General features: G+C 41.3%; 1 protein-coding gene across 3 annotated transcripts in view; it reads right to left on the bottom strand.

The window, feature by feature from the left end:
- The window catches only part of CENPC (centromere protein C), an 81,358-nt gene that overhangs the window by 59,566 nt on the left and 8,628 nt on the right, over positions 1-13,164 (bottom strand). For all 3 annotated transcript variants that reach the window (XM_006027522.3, XM_014521746.2, XM_025208744.1), the window contains 9 exons: positions 12,846-12,910; positions 12,099-12,181; positions 11,203-11,305; positions 10,836-11,109; positions 6,161-6,325; positions 3,295-3,359; positions 2,548-2,630; positions 1,074-1,176; positions 699-972 (listed from right to left, as the gene is read on the bottom strand). In XM_006027522.3, the coding sequence (XP_006027584.1) occupies positions 699-972; positions 1,074-1,176; positions 2,548-2,630; positions 3,295-3,359; positions 6,161-6,325; positions 10,836-11,109; positions 11,203-11,305; positions 12,099-12,181; positions 12,846-12,910 (1,215 nt within the window). The remainder of the gene's footprint in view (positions 1-698; positions 973-1,073; positions 1,177-2,547; positions 2,631-3,294; positions 3,360-6,160; positions 6,326-10,835; positions 11,110-11,202; positions 11,306-12,098; positions 12,182-12,845; positions 12,911-13,164) is intronic.

Below are 13,164 nucleotides of genomic sequence, written 5' to 3'. Positions count from 1 at the left end.
ACACCTGTGTGGCTCCTTTAGTCTTGGAGCTCCCCGCACACCCCACTACTGCTGCTTGGGGCTGTCAGCCCCACCACGCGCAGCTCGCTCCTGATGGCCAGTTTTGCAGTTACAAATAAGCCACAGTTTTTGGGTACCATCCAATCAGCAGCAAGTAGTAGGACGCAAAAACCACAGCTTATTTTCACCTCCTGGCCTCCAGGAGCAAATGGCAGGTGGAAAATCTGTGTGTTTCTCCTTGGAAGCGGAACGTCTGTTATTTTTTCCATTAAAGGGGAAAATCTGTGTTTTTCCACACAAAGTGGAAAACCTGGATCCCTGGGTATAAGGTTAGTTAGTTCTACAAAATGAAACAAACACACCTTATTGACAGGGTTGCAAACACACACACACACACGCACACACACACCCCCCTTATATTCCCCTGGAGCATGGCAGTTACAGATTAATTCCTTCAGGAAGAGGAAGAATTTAACTAGCTTGCACACATCCTGGGAAGAGTACCTAAAACACTAGACTACTGGATAACGTGAAGCACTATTACTTCCTTCCACCCCCCCTAGTTTTGTTAAACTACCCTGAAACATTTTACTAGCCAACACTAATCAAGTTGTGAATTCAGGTCAAATTTGATACAGGATGACAAACTGTTCTCTTTTGCAAATTTAAAAATCACCAAAAAGTGCAGCTCTACTTACAAGCATACAGGAGACAGTTTTGCTTCTTCCGAAAGAACAGGAGACCCCATGGACACATCAATATCCTCATCTTCAGAAGTGTCAGCAGGACTTTGACTTGTGGTTTCAAAACGTTCTGAGACATCATCTTGCTTGCTAGAAGCAACAAGATCCTTAGTGTCTGCAATGTCAATGCCATGTGAGCTTTTTTCTTCTACCACACGCTGCTTTGTTTTGTTAGAATCAATGTCTTTAAGTATTGCAGATTTCTGATGTGTTGCAAGTGACTGTTTGACTGTAAGTATGAAATGGTATTAGCACCCTCACTTAAAACAAAGAAACCCAAAAAACAGTTGCCCCCCAAAAATATAATAGCGCAAAGGTAGTAGCACTAACCTGTGCTGTCAGTTGTTTTTACTGGAGATGGAGCTAAAGATGGACTACCAGTAAAGGTCTTAGTCACCAAGTCAAATAAACCTGAACTTTTCTGCAATATTTTCTAGTGAACAACAGAAGAAGTAGAAAAGGAAATGGTTTCATACAACAACAATAAAAGCATTTTGACTTAAAATATAAATCCTTATAGCACATAGCTGTATTTTCTGCTCTTAATCTCATCTGAAGTTACTTAATGTAGATTTTGTCACAATTCAACACTTCTATTTTCAGTCATTTACAGACTTTCAATAAATGATTAAGAGTTTCTGCGTACTTCTTGTGTTGTCTGACGATTCAAGTCCCAGCTCCGGCAATAACTTTCTGGGAGACCAAGAGCAAGTTTGTTGATTCAAATATTTCATTTTTGAATCATTGAAATCTACTTCAGGATTTGCAAAACTAGATTTCAAAACTTGCAAAACTGCCCCTTCAGAGTACACATCTAAAACAAAATTCATAATATAGTTCACCATAAAGTCACTACTGATAAAGCATCCTATGCTTAATCAAAGTATTGAAAACTAAGGCTCCAACACTATTAATCCTTCTTTAGGTATGAAATTTTAAACAGAAAAAATGGGTCCTTTAATTTTCTATCAACTCTGTTCTATCCAACCAGTTCAATGGGGTTAGTGGGGATAATACTTCCCTACTTAGCAGTGGTGTTATGAGTACTATTTAATTACATATTTGGAATTTGGAGAAGATTGCAACAGAGACCATAGATATCTAGGTAGACTGCAAACAGGGGAGTGCTTGCTAAGATGCATACAGTGCCCACAAAAATAAGCTCTGAGCAGAAAACAAAAACAAAAACAGAATCTCAATAACAAACCAAGAAAGTGCAGCTTCCCCTTTGGTACAGACAGTACTCAACAGGTACAATGACAAAGGGAACAATTTCCACGATTTTAAACAGGGCTTTTCTTTTTCTTTTCTTAAGCCAACTAGAAATGGAACTATTCTACCTTCTACACAGGAGAAACAACTGAAGACTGGGAGGTGACAAATTCCTTGTATATACAAGGGCCATCTTTCAAAGACTTAATTATACTGCCTCCATCTGCTTAGGAAAACATAACTATATACCTGATTGGTAGACGAGCAGAAAACAAGTAGCAAAACAACTGAAAGTTTTTGCAGAAAACATCGCAATAAAGCTATTGACCAACTACCAACTATTTGAGGGAAAAAAAAGGGTCTTGTGCAGCAGAGACACAGACTTAATAAAAATATATGACCAGATTATTCTGTCATGACAACCACAGAAAAATAATGTTAACGGTTGCATCAGAGGCCTAAATTATAACACGAAAATATATAAGCTGACTGCACTCATCAGTGCACATACCTGATCCACAAACAAGCTTCTTTAGTCCAATGGAAGAAAACCACAATAAAAGAAATCTCCTTACGAGTTACTGTAACTTACCTCTTTCTCTTTTTGGATTATATCAATGGGGGTTGAGCACTGTGTTAGGTTTGGAGAATATGTTGTAATATCATCAACACAACCTAAAAAGAAAAAGTTATAAATATAACAAGATAAATAGTACATAATTTTCATCTTTTAAGTACAGTACATTTTCAGTTACACAGAATCCTTTGGAAAGCACCCTCTGAAAGCCATTCAGACAGCTGAATTCATTTGGATATGTGAAGCTACAACATCCTATGAGAAATTATACTTGCCACTGCATGATGCATAATGTAAAAACCATACCAGCCTTAACACTACACAAAACAAAAGCTGCAGAAAAAAGTTTGCTACGCAGTAATAGTTAAAAATTACTGTATCAAACTTAAGAGTAGAGCTGCATTAAATAAAGCATAAGAAGAGAACAATTTGTGCAGTTTTCAGATGTTTTAAACCAATGAATCCCAACCAGACCCTGGGGTGCCTTGAGATCCTTTCAAGCCAAAAAGCAAGTGAAAACAAAGAGCAGGCATTTTCCTCAAACGCCTGAAGTCTATCAAGGAGTGCGCCTCAAGCCTAAAACGGTTGAGAACCGTGCTTAAAACAAATCGTTTTGTTGTCTGCACTGTGTAGACACAGTGCCAAAAAGGAACAAATAATCATACAACTACTCGTTTCATTAAGTGCAACTGGTGAGAGGGTTATAATTTATTCTGCAAATAACAACTCAAAGAGACTAAAAGACAAGAGTTAGAAGCTTACTTCCAAAACGATCTTGTATAATTTTCAGCACATTTTGGCCCGGCAGAATGTCGATCTGCTGCTTACTACAAGAAACAACAAGGAAAAAAATGCATTTAAAGAACTGCATGAAATAAAGGTACTCAATATTTGTATCCAGTATGTACCACACACCACTACAGTTAGGAGCTGTTATGGTTGTTATTATTATAATATAATGTTATATCACTATTAGTATCATTTACAAGTAACATGATTATTTTATATGTTATATATTTATATAAACTACTAGCAAATTGGCCATCGTGACTGGTGGTGGGGCAGGTGAACAAGGACGGAGCACTGCCACCCAGCGCCCCGCAGTGCTGCTGCTCTGCCTCTGGCCCCGCGCACACCTACTCCCTGCATCTGCCCCCGCTTCCCCCCACAACCAACGTCTGACCCTGTGTGTCATCCCCCCACCCCACGCCACTGCTGGCTCTCAGGAATGGGTGGAGGAGTACGGGGGGAAAGCATGCATGCAGCAGTGGCCAGCGGCACCCTAGCATGCCCCCTCTCCCTGCCTCCCCGCTGCCCTCCCCTCTCTGCGACCTGTTGTCGGGGACGGGCAGCAAGGGCGGCGGTGGCAGCGGGGGGGAACAGAGGGTGATGCGGTGGTGGTGGGCGCTGCCACCAGACACTCCCTGTTTCCATTCCCCCTCGCACTCCCCACCCGCCCCTCTTCCCCGCTGCCTCCCCCTCCCTACCAGCTGTTGTTGGGGGGGGGCCCATGGAGGCTCCCTCACCCCCTCTATCCATAATGCTCCAAGCCTTCACAGTCAATCAGCACGTGCACCTTAGTGGAGCATGCGCAGTTGGACCAGAGCATTACAGACAGAATAAGGCTTTTATTATATCAGAATTATGTATTACTGCTGTTGCATGATATTTTATATCATCATCACTGTTTCCACAAAATAAGTTCCATTGATTCCACTGAGCCGAGATCAACTGCATACAGAACTGGCACTCATCACAGGGGCAGGTAAGCAATGGATCACAGCTCTGCTCCAGCCCCAAGATCCACTGCCACTGCGCTGCTGGGAAATGAAGTCCAGCTGCAGGCGGTATCAACCATTTTGCCCACCCCAGTATAACACAATGCCAGCCCCAATTTGTTACCTATTGATTACATTGCAGCAAATATTGGTTATCTGCACAAACCAAGTGCATAGTATTTTCCAGCCCCACTGTCTACTTTGTAACCTACCTCTACTCCCATTTCCAGCAAACTATCTTTAACTGTATATTTAGGACACTTTGTACCACCTCTAACCACACCAGAAATATTGAAGAGGAAGCAGCTCTCAAAGGGCTGTTATTACAAGCCTCAGAAATATTGGAGTAATTCAGGACTGGGGTACTTATACCAGAGCACCAACAGAACTATATACATAATAAGCATAGTTTACATTAAGTTTGATTAAGTGCATGTTCCAGGTAAATGAATAATCTTTTTCAATCCCAAGGCTATGCACTTAAATGAAGTACACTGCACTGTAACTTTCACCTTTCATTTACTATCCTTGTCATCTGCATGGAGATGAGATTTTTGTTGAAAATTCAAAAGAAAATCATCCATATATTATTGAGTATAATAGAAGTAAAGACATTTCTATAAAAGTTGTTCATTTTTGTTTAAATTTTGCAGATAAAATAGTTTGTGGTAAAAAGGTGAAATATGGCATGATAACCCTCACTGGATAATGCCAAGAACAACGGTTCCCAAACTGTGGTACACAGACAACCTGTCAGTGGTACGCATTAACAGATTTATTATAATTACATTAGATAACAAAAATTTGCTGCTGGTACTTAAGGTTGTATTGTTTTAAATTGGTGGTGCACAAACTGTCAGAGTTTGGTAATCTGTCAGCCTACAGAATTAAAAAAAAAATCTTTTTGATACAAATAAGTTACCAGGCATTAAAAATCACATATTGTGTAATTTCCCCCACTGCCCCCACCATGATGTTAACAGATATGAAGGATATGAATACCATGCCTGCAAAACTTACAATGAGCAAGGGGACTGAGGGAGAGTTCCTGCATGCCATAAAGGTTCACAATAGCCAAAGGATACCTGAAAAATCCATAAGGTGCTCTATTCTGTGGACAACCTTTGGCAAACAAAAGAGCATTGCCTCTTTTCTGCAGCGAGAGAGACAGCACATCTCTCCACTGCCTAGACAGACGATTCCAGTTATGGAGCTAATGACCCTGTCGTTTAAAAAGAACACTAACTAGTATAGGTACTTAAAAGTTGAAAAGCCAAAGTTTAGATTATAAGAACAATCCTACAGCACAGTTCGACTCCCTGACATTCACTGTTAAGAACTTAAACTAAGTCTTTTCTTCCTTTTCAGTAGGGTGACTATGGTTCACAAATCCAGGTAAACCCCTGCATTAGTAAGGGAGGAGTCACCTGAAGCAGCAGCAACTAACTAAACATGATGAACCACAGTAAAGGCAAGAGAGGAGGGGAAAAGGAGTGTATTTTACTTCCTATTTCCATCTGACACATGCGTGCTGAGTTCAGCTTCAAGACAGACCATTCCTTTCCTTCCTCCCTCACTCCGCAGCCTACAAGAAAGGAAGCAGCAGGTGTTGACAGAAACAACTTTCAAGAATAGGAAGGGCACAAGGGGAAATGAAAAAGTACAAACTGGAAAGCCTCTTGCTCTGGGCAAGGGCTGTCCAAGCTCTCAGGGTCCAGGAACTGTACCAGCAGGGGCCACACATCATAGAAGCCACAGCACTGCCCACACTTCCCCAAGTGCAAGCTCGTAGTCACTGTGTGGGTGGCCAGGAGGAGCTTGGGAGCTTTACATTACTCAGATTAACGCACCTTTTTTCAATTGTTTCTGTTGTCATGGCTGTTAAGAGTGCTGAAGAAAAAGGCTTCTTTACTTTCTGTTCAGAAGGCACAGTAAGACATTTTACTCTTTCCATTGGAGCAACTTGATCTTCTTCCATTGACTGAGATACTGCCAAGCTTTCAATTTCTGTATGTCTGTAAAAAAAAAAAAAAAAGAGCATTTAAAATCATGCACTATGAACAGAAGCACACTTTTAAAAAAAGTGATCAGGTACATTACCAGGAGAAACTGCAACTTACAAGTTAGCAAAATAGCATACTTTTATAAGAAAAAATATTTTGACAAATAACTGCATATCAACACACACACACAAACACACACACGTGTACACAGGGCTGTATAAATAATTGATTTTCTTAAGTCTGGCAAAAAAAAAAAAACTTCAACGGGAACTGAAATTATCATTTAGGTTTCTCACAAACTGAAATATAATTCACAAAACTACAAGTAGAAGAAATGGCAATAGCCTAGTCATCAGGGCACTTGCTTAGGATACTGGAAATCAAGGTGCACGTCCCTCTTGTCTCAGTAAGAAATACCCCGAGATGAAAGCTTTTATTCTTATTTGATTGTTTCACTTTTTGTAAGTGAATTCTGCGGAACTCAGGTCTGCTACTCCCCTGGCAACTGTCATAACTATTAGGTAAAGGTAGGTATTCTCAAGTGGAGATCTTTCTACTGACATGAGCAGAAGTTACATTTATAGTATTATATATGTCCTTATAGCACTACTGACTAGAGAAATGTTCTTTGATTAAATAGGAAGAGCTCAGTAGAGCTACATTTTGTAGCAACACATAATTAGGGACCTACCTAATTCATTGGGCGGGGGGGCTTGCCCCTGATTCCACAGGCAGAACGCAGGCCCAGGCTGCTATTCCACAGGCAGAGTGCGGTCACCCCCCTCCCCATCGCTGAGTGGCCAAGGTGCTCCAATTGCCCCACCTCTCGCCATGGATTGGTTGTGGGGGTTGCCTGTCATGTGGTCCCACCGCTTACCGCTGATTGAAGTAAGACCACATGACAGGCAGCCCTCACAGCCAATCAGCAGTAAGGGGTAGGGGTAGCAGCCAGCCTTTCCCCTACCCCACACCTGAAAGAAGCTGCCACAGTGCACTGAGGACTGCTGGCTCCCTCTGAGGAACCAGCATTTTCTTTTCCACAAGTTTTTCTTTTTTTCCACGGGTTTTGCAGGCATTGCCCAGATTCCATGGCCAATGCCAGATTTCATGGAATCAGTGAAATTGTGAATTTGGTATGTCTCTACTTGTCTTATAATGTCTGTTCAGTGCACAGACATGCTACAGGTGGTTTCTCAGTCTTCTAGCATTCCACAGCTCTCTTTGCTATTGTATATAATTAGAAGTTATAATCCCTATTCCATGATGATATCTTTGACCATTAACAAATTAAAACTATCTTTATATAGGGTTTTTTTTAAAGCATCTTAACAACAAAAATGTGATTAAATCAAAATAATTTTATTTACATTTTTAAAATCCATTTTTTTTTGTTTTTAAATCATTGATTTCTATCTACCCTGATGTTTTGGATGCAAAAACTTTTTTTTTTTTTTTTTAATCAAAACATGGTACACATGTGCAACTAATTTTTTAAAAACTAGTATCAGCTGTGATACAGTAAAAGCTCAGTTATACAGCATCCTTGAGGAATGGGGGATGCCGGTTAATCAAATATGCTGCGTCCGGTGCACCAGGGGTTTCACTTCCTGGCATCAGTGTGCCGGGGGACAGGGAGAGGGCCCCCATGCAGGCTGCTCTGTCCCGGGCTGTGGTCCACAAGGAAGAAGTGGGACTCGGCTCATGGCAGCAAAACCAGAAGTGGGACTTACAGTTTCGCTTTTGCCACGTCCCTCAGAAGGAACAGTTGTATTGACAGATGCCGGTTCGTGGAGCATTCCAGATGGTAAAGTGCCGGATGTCACAGCACTTGCTGTAGTATTAGAAGTCTGAATAGTCGTAAGTGAATTAAGCCAATTATTTAAGGACACCCTAGGGAAAATTTTCTAAAATGTGTAAATGAAAGTCATTTGAGCTTTAAGTTCCTACTTAGCTAGTTCTCTTTCAAATGGGACTTTTTTTTACCTAAGCTATTTTTAAAATTTTCATGCCCCTTCTTTCACGTTTTTAGAACTCCTAAATTTCATCCTCTTCCTCCTCTTTATTCATAGACTGGAAGAGAAAAAACAAGATTTCCTACTTCTTCAACTCCCAAAAATTTAATTCTCAGCTTTGAAAGAACCGTGTCCAAATGAAGAAAATATTCTTTCTGCACTTGCAGAACAGGCTACTGCTGGAAAAAGCTGGTTTAGCACTTCAACTAGTTCTAGCTCCAGGTGCTTTATTAGAGACTTCCACCAGTGCAGTGCTGTGATTTTCTTAAAACATCCTCAGGACACACATCCTACTTGAATGATTCATGTCTAGCACTGAAATGTATTACGACTGATGGGTGATTAGTAGATGCCCTGTCATAGCATTGTCCTCTTCACCAGCTAGGCATTTAACTTGGTACTTTGTGTTAAGGACACAGCCAAAAAATGAGGTGGAGTAAGTGCCCGATTCATCCTCTTCTTTACTGCCTACAGTTTAACTTTGCTGTTGGGTATTTCTTGCTTTGTTTCTTGAAGTTCTTTCCAAATTCCAACGGCATAGGCAATATGGCAGCAATCTTGTGGTAGTTTGTCTAAGGCTATGGAAATAGGTTTTAGTGAATTCAGCATACCTTCAAAATTTCTCTTTAGTCCAATGTCGACTACTCTAGCTGTGATACTTTCGTCAATTTTGTCACAATTTTCCTCACCAAATGGTCATCAGAATAAGCCAGTTCTTAATGAGCAACTCAAAGCAGTCAACCACTGAATTCCACTGCAAATCTTGGAGGAGATTTAGCTTGGATCCCCCCCCAACTGTCTTCAGTGAAGCTGAAGCTAAATGGTTGTTACTAGAGGTGCACCAATAAATATTTTCTTGGCCGATACCGATAGCCAATTACTAACCAGGCAGATAGGCCGATGCCATGCCACTGGGGTCCCTCCAATGGCACAAGGCCGGATCGAGATTGCCAGAGCTCAGCCTCCGGACCCGAGGATGCAGGGATGGTCCCCAAACCCTGGCCTTCCAGCCCCGCTTCCCCCGCACCCCAAGAACTTACCTATACCCTGTAGGGCCTGATTTAAAACACAGTGCAGCTCACACAAATGTGGCTCCTTTACTCTTAAAGTTCCCCACATGTCCCACTACTGCTGCTTGGGGCTGTCAGCCCCACCACACGCAGCACGCTCCTGATGGCCAGTTTTGCAGTTACAAATATGCCGGTGGTTTTGGGGTCTCATCCAATCAGCAGCAAGTAGTAGGACGCAAAAAACACAGCTTATTTGTACCTCCCGGCCTTCAGGAGCAAGTGGCAGGGCGGGCGGGTGCATCAGCCAAATCAGTGAAGGGGTGGTGCGCAGGGAGAACTCCAAGATTAAAGGGGCCACCATGCCACGAGTTGTGCCATGATTTAAAGGACGCCCTACGGTGATGTCTGAGGGGGAGGGGGATTGAGGACACAATGAAGGGGGCACAACTCCGCACCACCCCTGCCTCTACCGCTACAGGGTACTGGCTCCTGCTGGGCTGCAGCCTCACACGTCCTAGCAGCTCTAACTCCCCTAGCAACCTGTTGACCCACCTAAGAGCCCCCCAGAAACCTTCTAACAGATCCCCCACTTAGCCCCTGGCGACAGCCCCAAGCCCCATAGTGGGGAGCCTGCAACCTACCCCCACCTCCATGTGCTCTGCTCACCTCCACTCCAGCCATGCCAGGTTCCGTGCTCCACCATCTGCAGCAGCTACCAGGCCCTGGTTCCAGCCACACTGCAGCCTCAAGCCCCACTGTCAGCACAGAAATCTGGGGGGGCACATGCCCCCTCATCCACCTCTCCCAACATATCACCAATGGACTTACCAGCATGGAGCTGCTCCCACCACTCTGCATGGCTGTGCTGCTGGCCAGGTGTGTGTGCATGCGCACATGTACATGGTGCCCCCTGCTCTGCAGCCTCCAATCGTCTGCCCCCAGCTCCCTCCACCACCAAGCAGCTCCTGGAAGGCTGGAACTCTCCCAGTCTGCAAGGGCAAACCCATGGTTTCCCACTTCAAAGGGGAATATCTGGGTGTTTCTCCTTGAAATTGGAACGTCTGTGACTTTCTCCATTGAAGGGAAAAATCTGTGTTTTTCCACACAAAATGAAAAACCTGGATCCCTGGGTATAAGGTTAGTTAGTTCTACAAAATGAAACAAACACACCTTATTGACAGGGTTGCAAACACACACATACACACACACCCCCACCTTAAATTCCCCTGGAGCATGGCAGTTACAGATTAATTCCTTCAGGAAAAGGAAGAATTTAACTAGCTTGCACACATCCTGGGAAGTGTACCAAAAACACTAAACTACTGGATAAAGTGAAGCATTGATACTTCCTTCCACCCCCCCTAGTTTTGTTAAACTACCCTGAAACATTTTACTAGCCAACATTAATCAAGTTGTGAATTCAGGTCAAATTTGATACAGGATGACAAACTGTTCTCTTTTGCAAATTTAAAAATCACCAAAAAATGCAGCTTTACTTACAAGCACACAGGAGACAGTTTTGCTTCTTCCAAAAGAACAGGTGACCCCATGGCCACATCCATATCCTCATCTTCAGAAGTGTCAGCAAGATTTTGACTTGTGGTTTCAACATCTTCTGAGACATCATCTTGCTTGCTAGAAGCAACGAGATCCTTAGTGTCCGCAATGTCATTGTCATGTGAGCTTTTTTCTTCTACCACACGCTGCTTTGTTTCATTAGAATCAATGTCTTTAAGTATTGCAGATTTCTGATGTGTTGCAAGTGACTGTTCTGCTGTAAGTATGAAATGGTATTAGCTTCAAACAAAGAAACCAAAAACCAGTTTCCCCCCCAAAAATGTAATAGTTCAAAGGTAGTAGCACTAACCTGTGCTGTCAGCTGTTTTCACTGGAGATAGAGTTAAAGATGGACTACCAGTAAAGGTCTTAGTCACCAAGTCAAATAAACCTGAACTTTTCTGAAATATTTTCTAGTGAACAACAGAAGAAGTAGAAAAGGAAATGGTTTCATACAACAACAATAAAAGCATTTAGCACATAGCTGTATTTTCTGCTCTTAAGCTTATCTGAAGTTACATAAAGAAGACTTTATCACATTTCAACACTTTTATTTTCAGTTATTTACAGACTTTCAATAAATTATTAAGAGTTTCTGCGTACTTATTGTGTTGTTTGACGATTCAAGTCCCAGCTCTGGCAATAACTTTCTGGGAGACCAAGAGCAAGGTCCTACTTCTCTACATCAGGTTGAATTGATTCAAATATTTCATTTTTGAATAATTGAAATCTACTTCAGGATTTGCAAAACTAGATTTCAAAACTTGCAAGCAATATTGCCCCTTCAGAGTACACATCTAAAACAAAATTCATCTTTCAAAGACTTAATTATACTGGCTCCATCTGCTTAGGAAAACATAACCATATACCTGATTGGTAGACGAGCAGAAAACAAGTAGCAAAACAACTGAAAGTTTTTGCAGAAAACATCGCAATAAAGCTATTGACCAACTACCACTGATGAAAAAAAAGGGTCTTGTGCAGCAGAGAGACAGACTTAATAAAAATATATGACCAGATTATTCTGTCATGACAACCACAGAAAAATAATTGTAATGGTTGCAATAGAGGCCTAAATTATAACACAAAAATATATAAGCTAACTGCACTCACCAGTGCACATACTTGATCCACAAACAAGCTTCTTTAGTCCAATGGAAGGAAACCACAATAAAAGAAACCTGCTTACAAGTTACTGTAACTTACCTCTTTCTCTTTTTGGATTATATCAATGGGGGTTGAGCACCGTGTTAGGTTTGGAGAATATGTTGTAATATCATCAACACAACCTAAAAAGAAAAAGTTATAAATATAACAAGATAAATAGTACATAATTTTCATCTTTTAAGTACAGTACATTTTCAGTTACACAGAATCCTTTGGAAAGCACCCTCTGAAAGCCATTCAGACAGCTGAATTCATTTGGATATGTGAAGCTACAGCATCTTATGAGGAATTATACTTGCCACTGCATGATGCATAATGTAAAAACCATACCAGCCTTAACACTACACAAAACAAAAGCTGCAGAAAAGAGTTTGCTACGCAGTAATAGTTACAAATTACTGTATCAATCTTAAGAGTAGAGCTGCATTAAATAAAGCATAAGAAGAGAACAATTTGTGCAGTTTTCAGATGTTTTAAACCAATGAATCCCAACCAGACCCTGGGGTGCCTTGAAATCCTTTCAAGCCAAAAAGCAAGTGAAAACAAAGAGCAGGCATTTTCCTCAATCGTCTGAAGTCTATCAAGGGGTGTGCCTCAAGTCTAAAATGGTTCAGAACCATGCTTTAAACAAATCATTTTGTTGTCTGCACTATGTAGACACAGTACCAAAAAGGAACAAATAATCATACAACTACTCATTTCATTAAGTGCAACTGGTGAGAGGGTTACAATTTATTCTTCAAATAACAACTCAAAGAGACTAAAAGACAAGAGTCAGAAGCTTACTTCCAAAACGATCTTGTATAATTTTCAGCACATTTTGGCCCGGCAGAATGTCGATCTGCTGCTTACTACAAGAAACAAGGAAAAAAATGCATTTAAAGAACTGCATGAAATAAAGGTACTCAATATTTGTATCCAGTATGTACCACACACCACTACAATTAGGAGCTGTTATGGTTGTTATTAATATAATATAATGTTATATCACTTTTAGTATCATTTACAAGTAACATGATTATTTTATATGTTATATATTTATATAAACTACTAGCAAATTGGCCATCGTGACTGGTGGGGGGGCAGGCAAGTGGGATGGAGCATC

Source organism: Alligator sinensis, unplaced genomic scaffold (genome assembly GCF_000455745.1).
Source record: "Alligator sinensis unplaced genomic scaffold, ASM45574v1 scaffold320_1, whole genome shotgun sequence".
NCBI classification, from domain to species: Eukaryota; Metazoa; Chordata; order Crocodylia; family Alligatoridae; genus Alligator; species Alligator sinensis.
The sequence above is the reverse complement of the archived record's forward strand: the minus strand, read 5'-3'. Positions and strand labels throughout refer to the sequence as shown.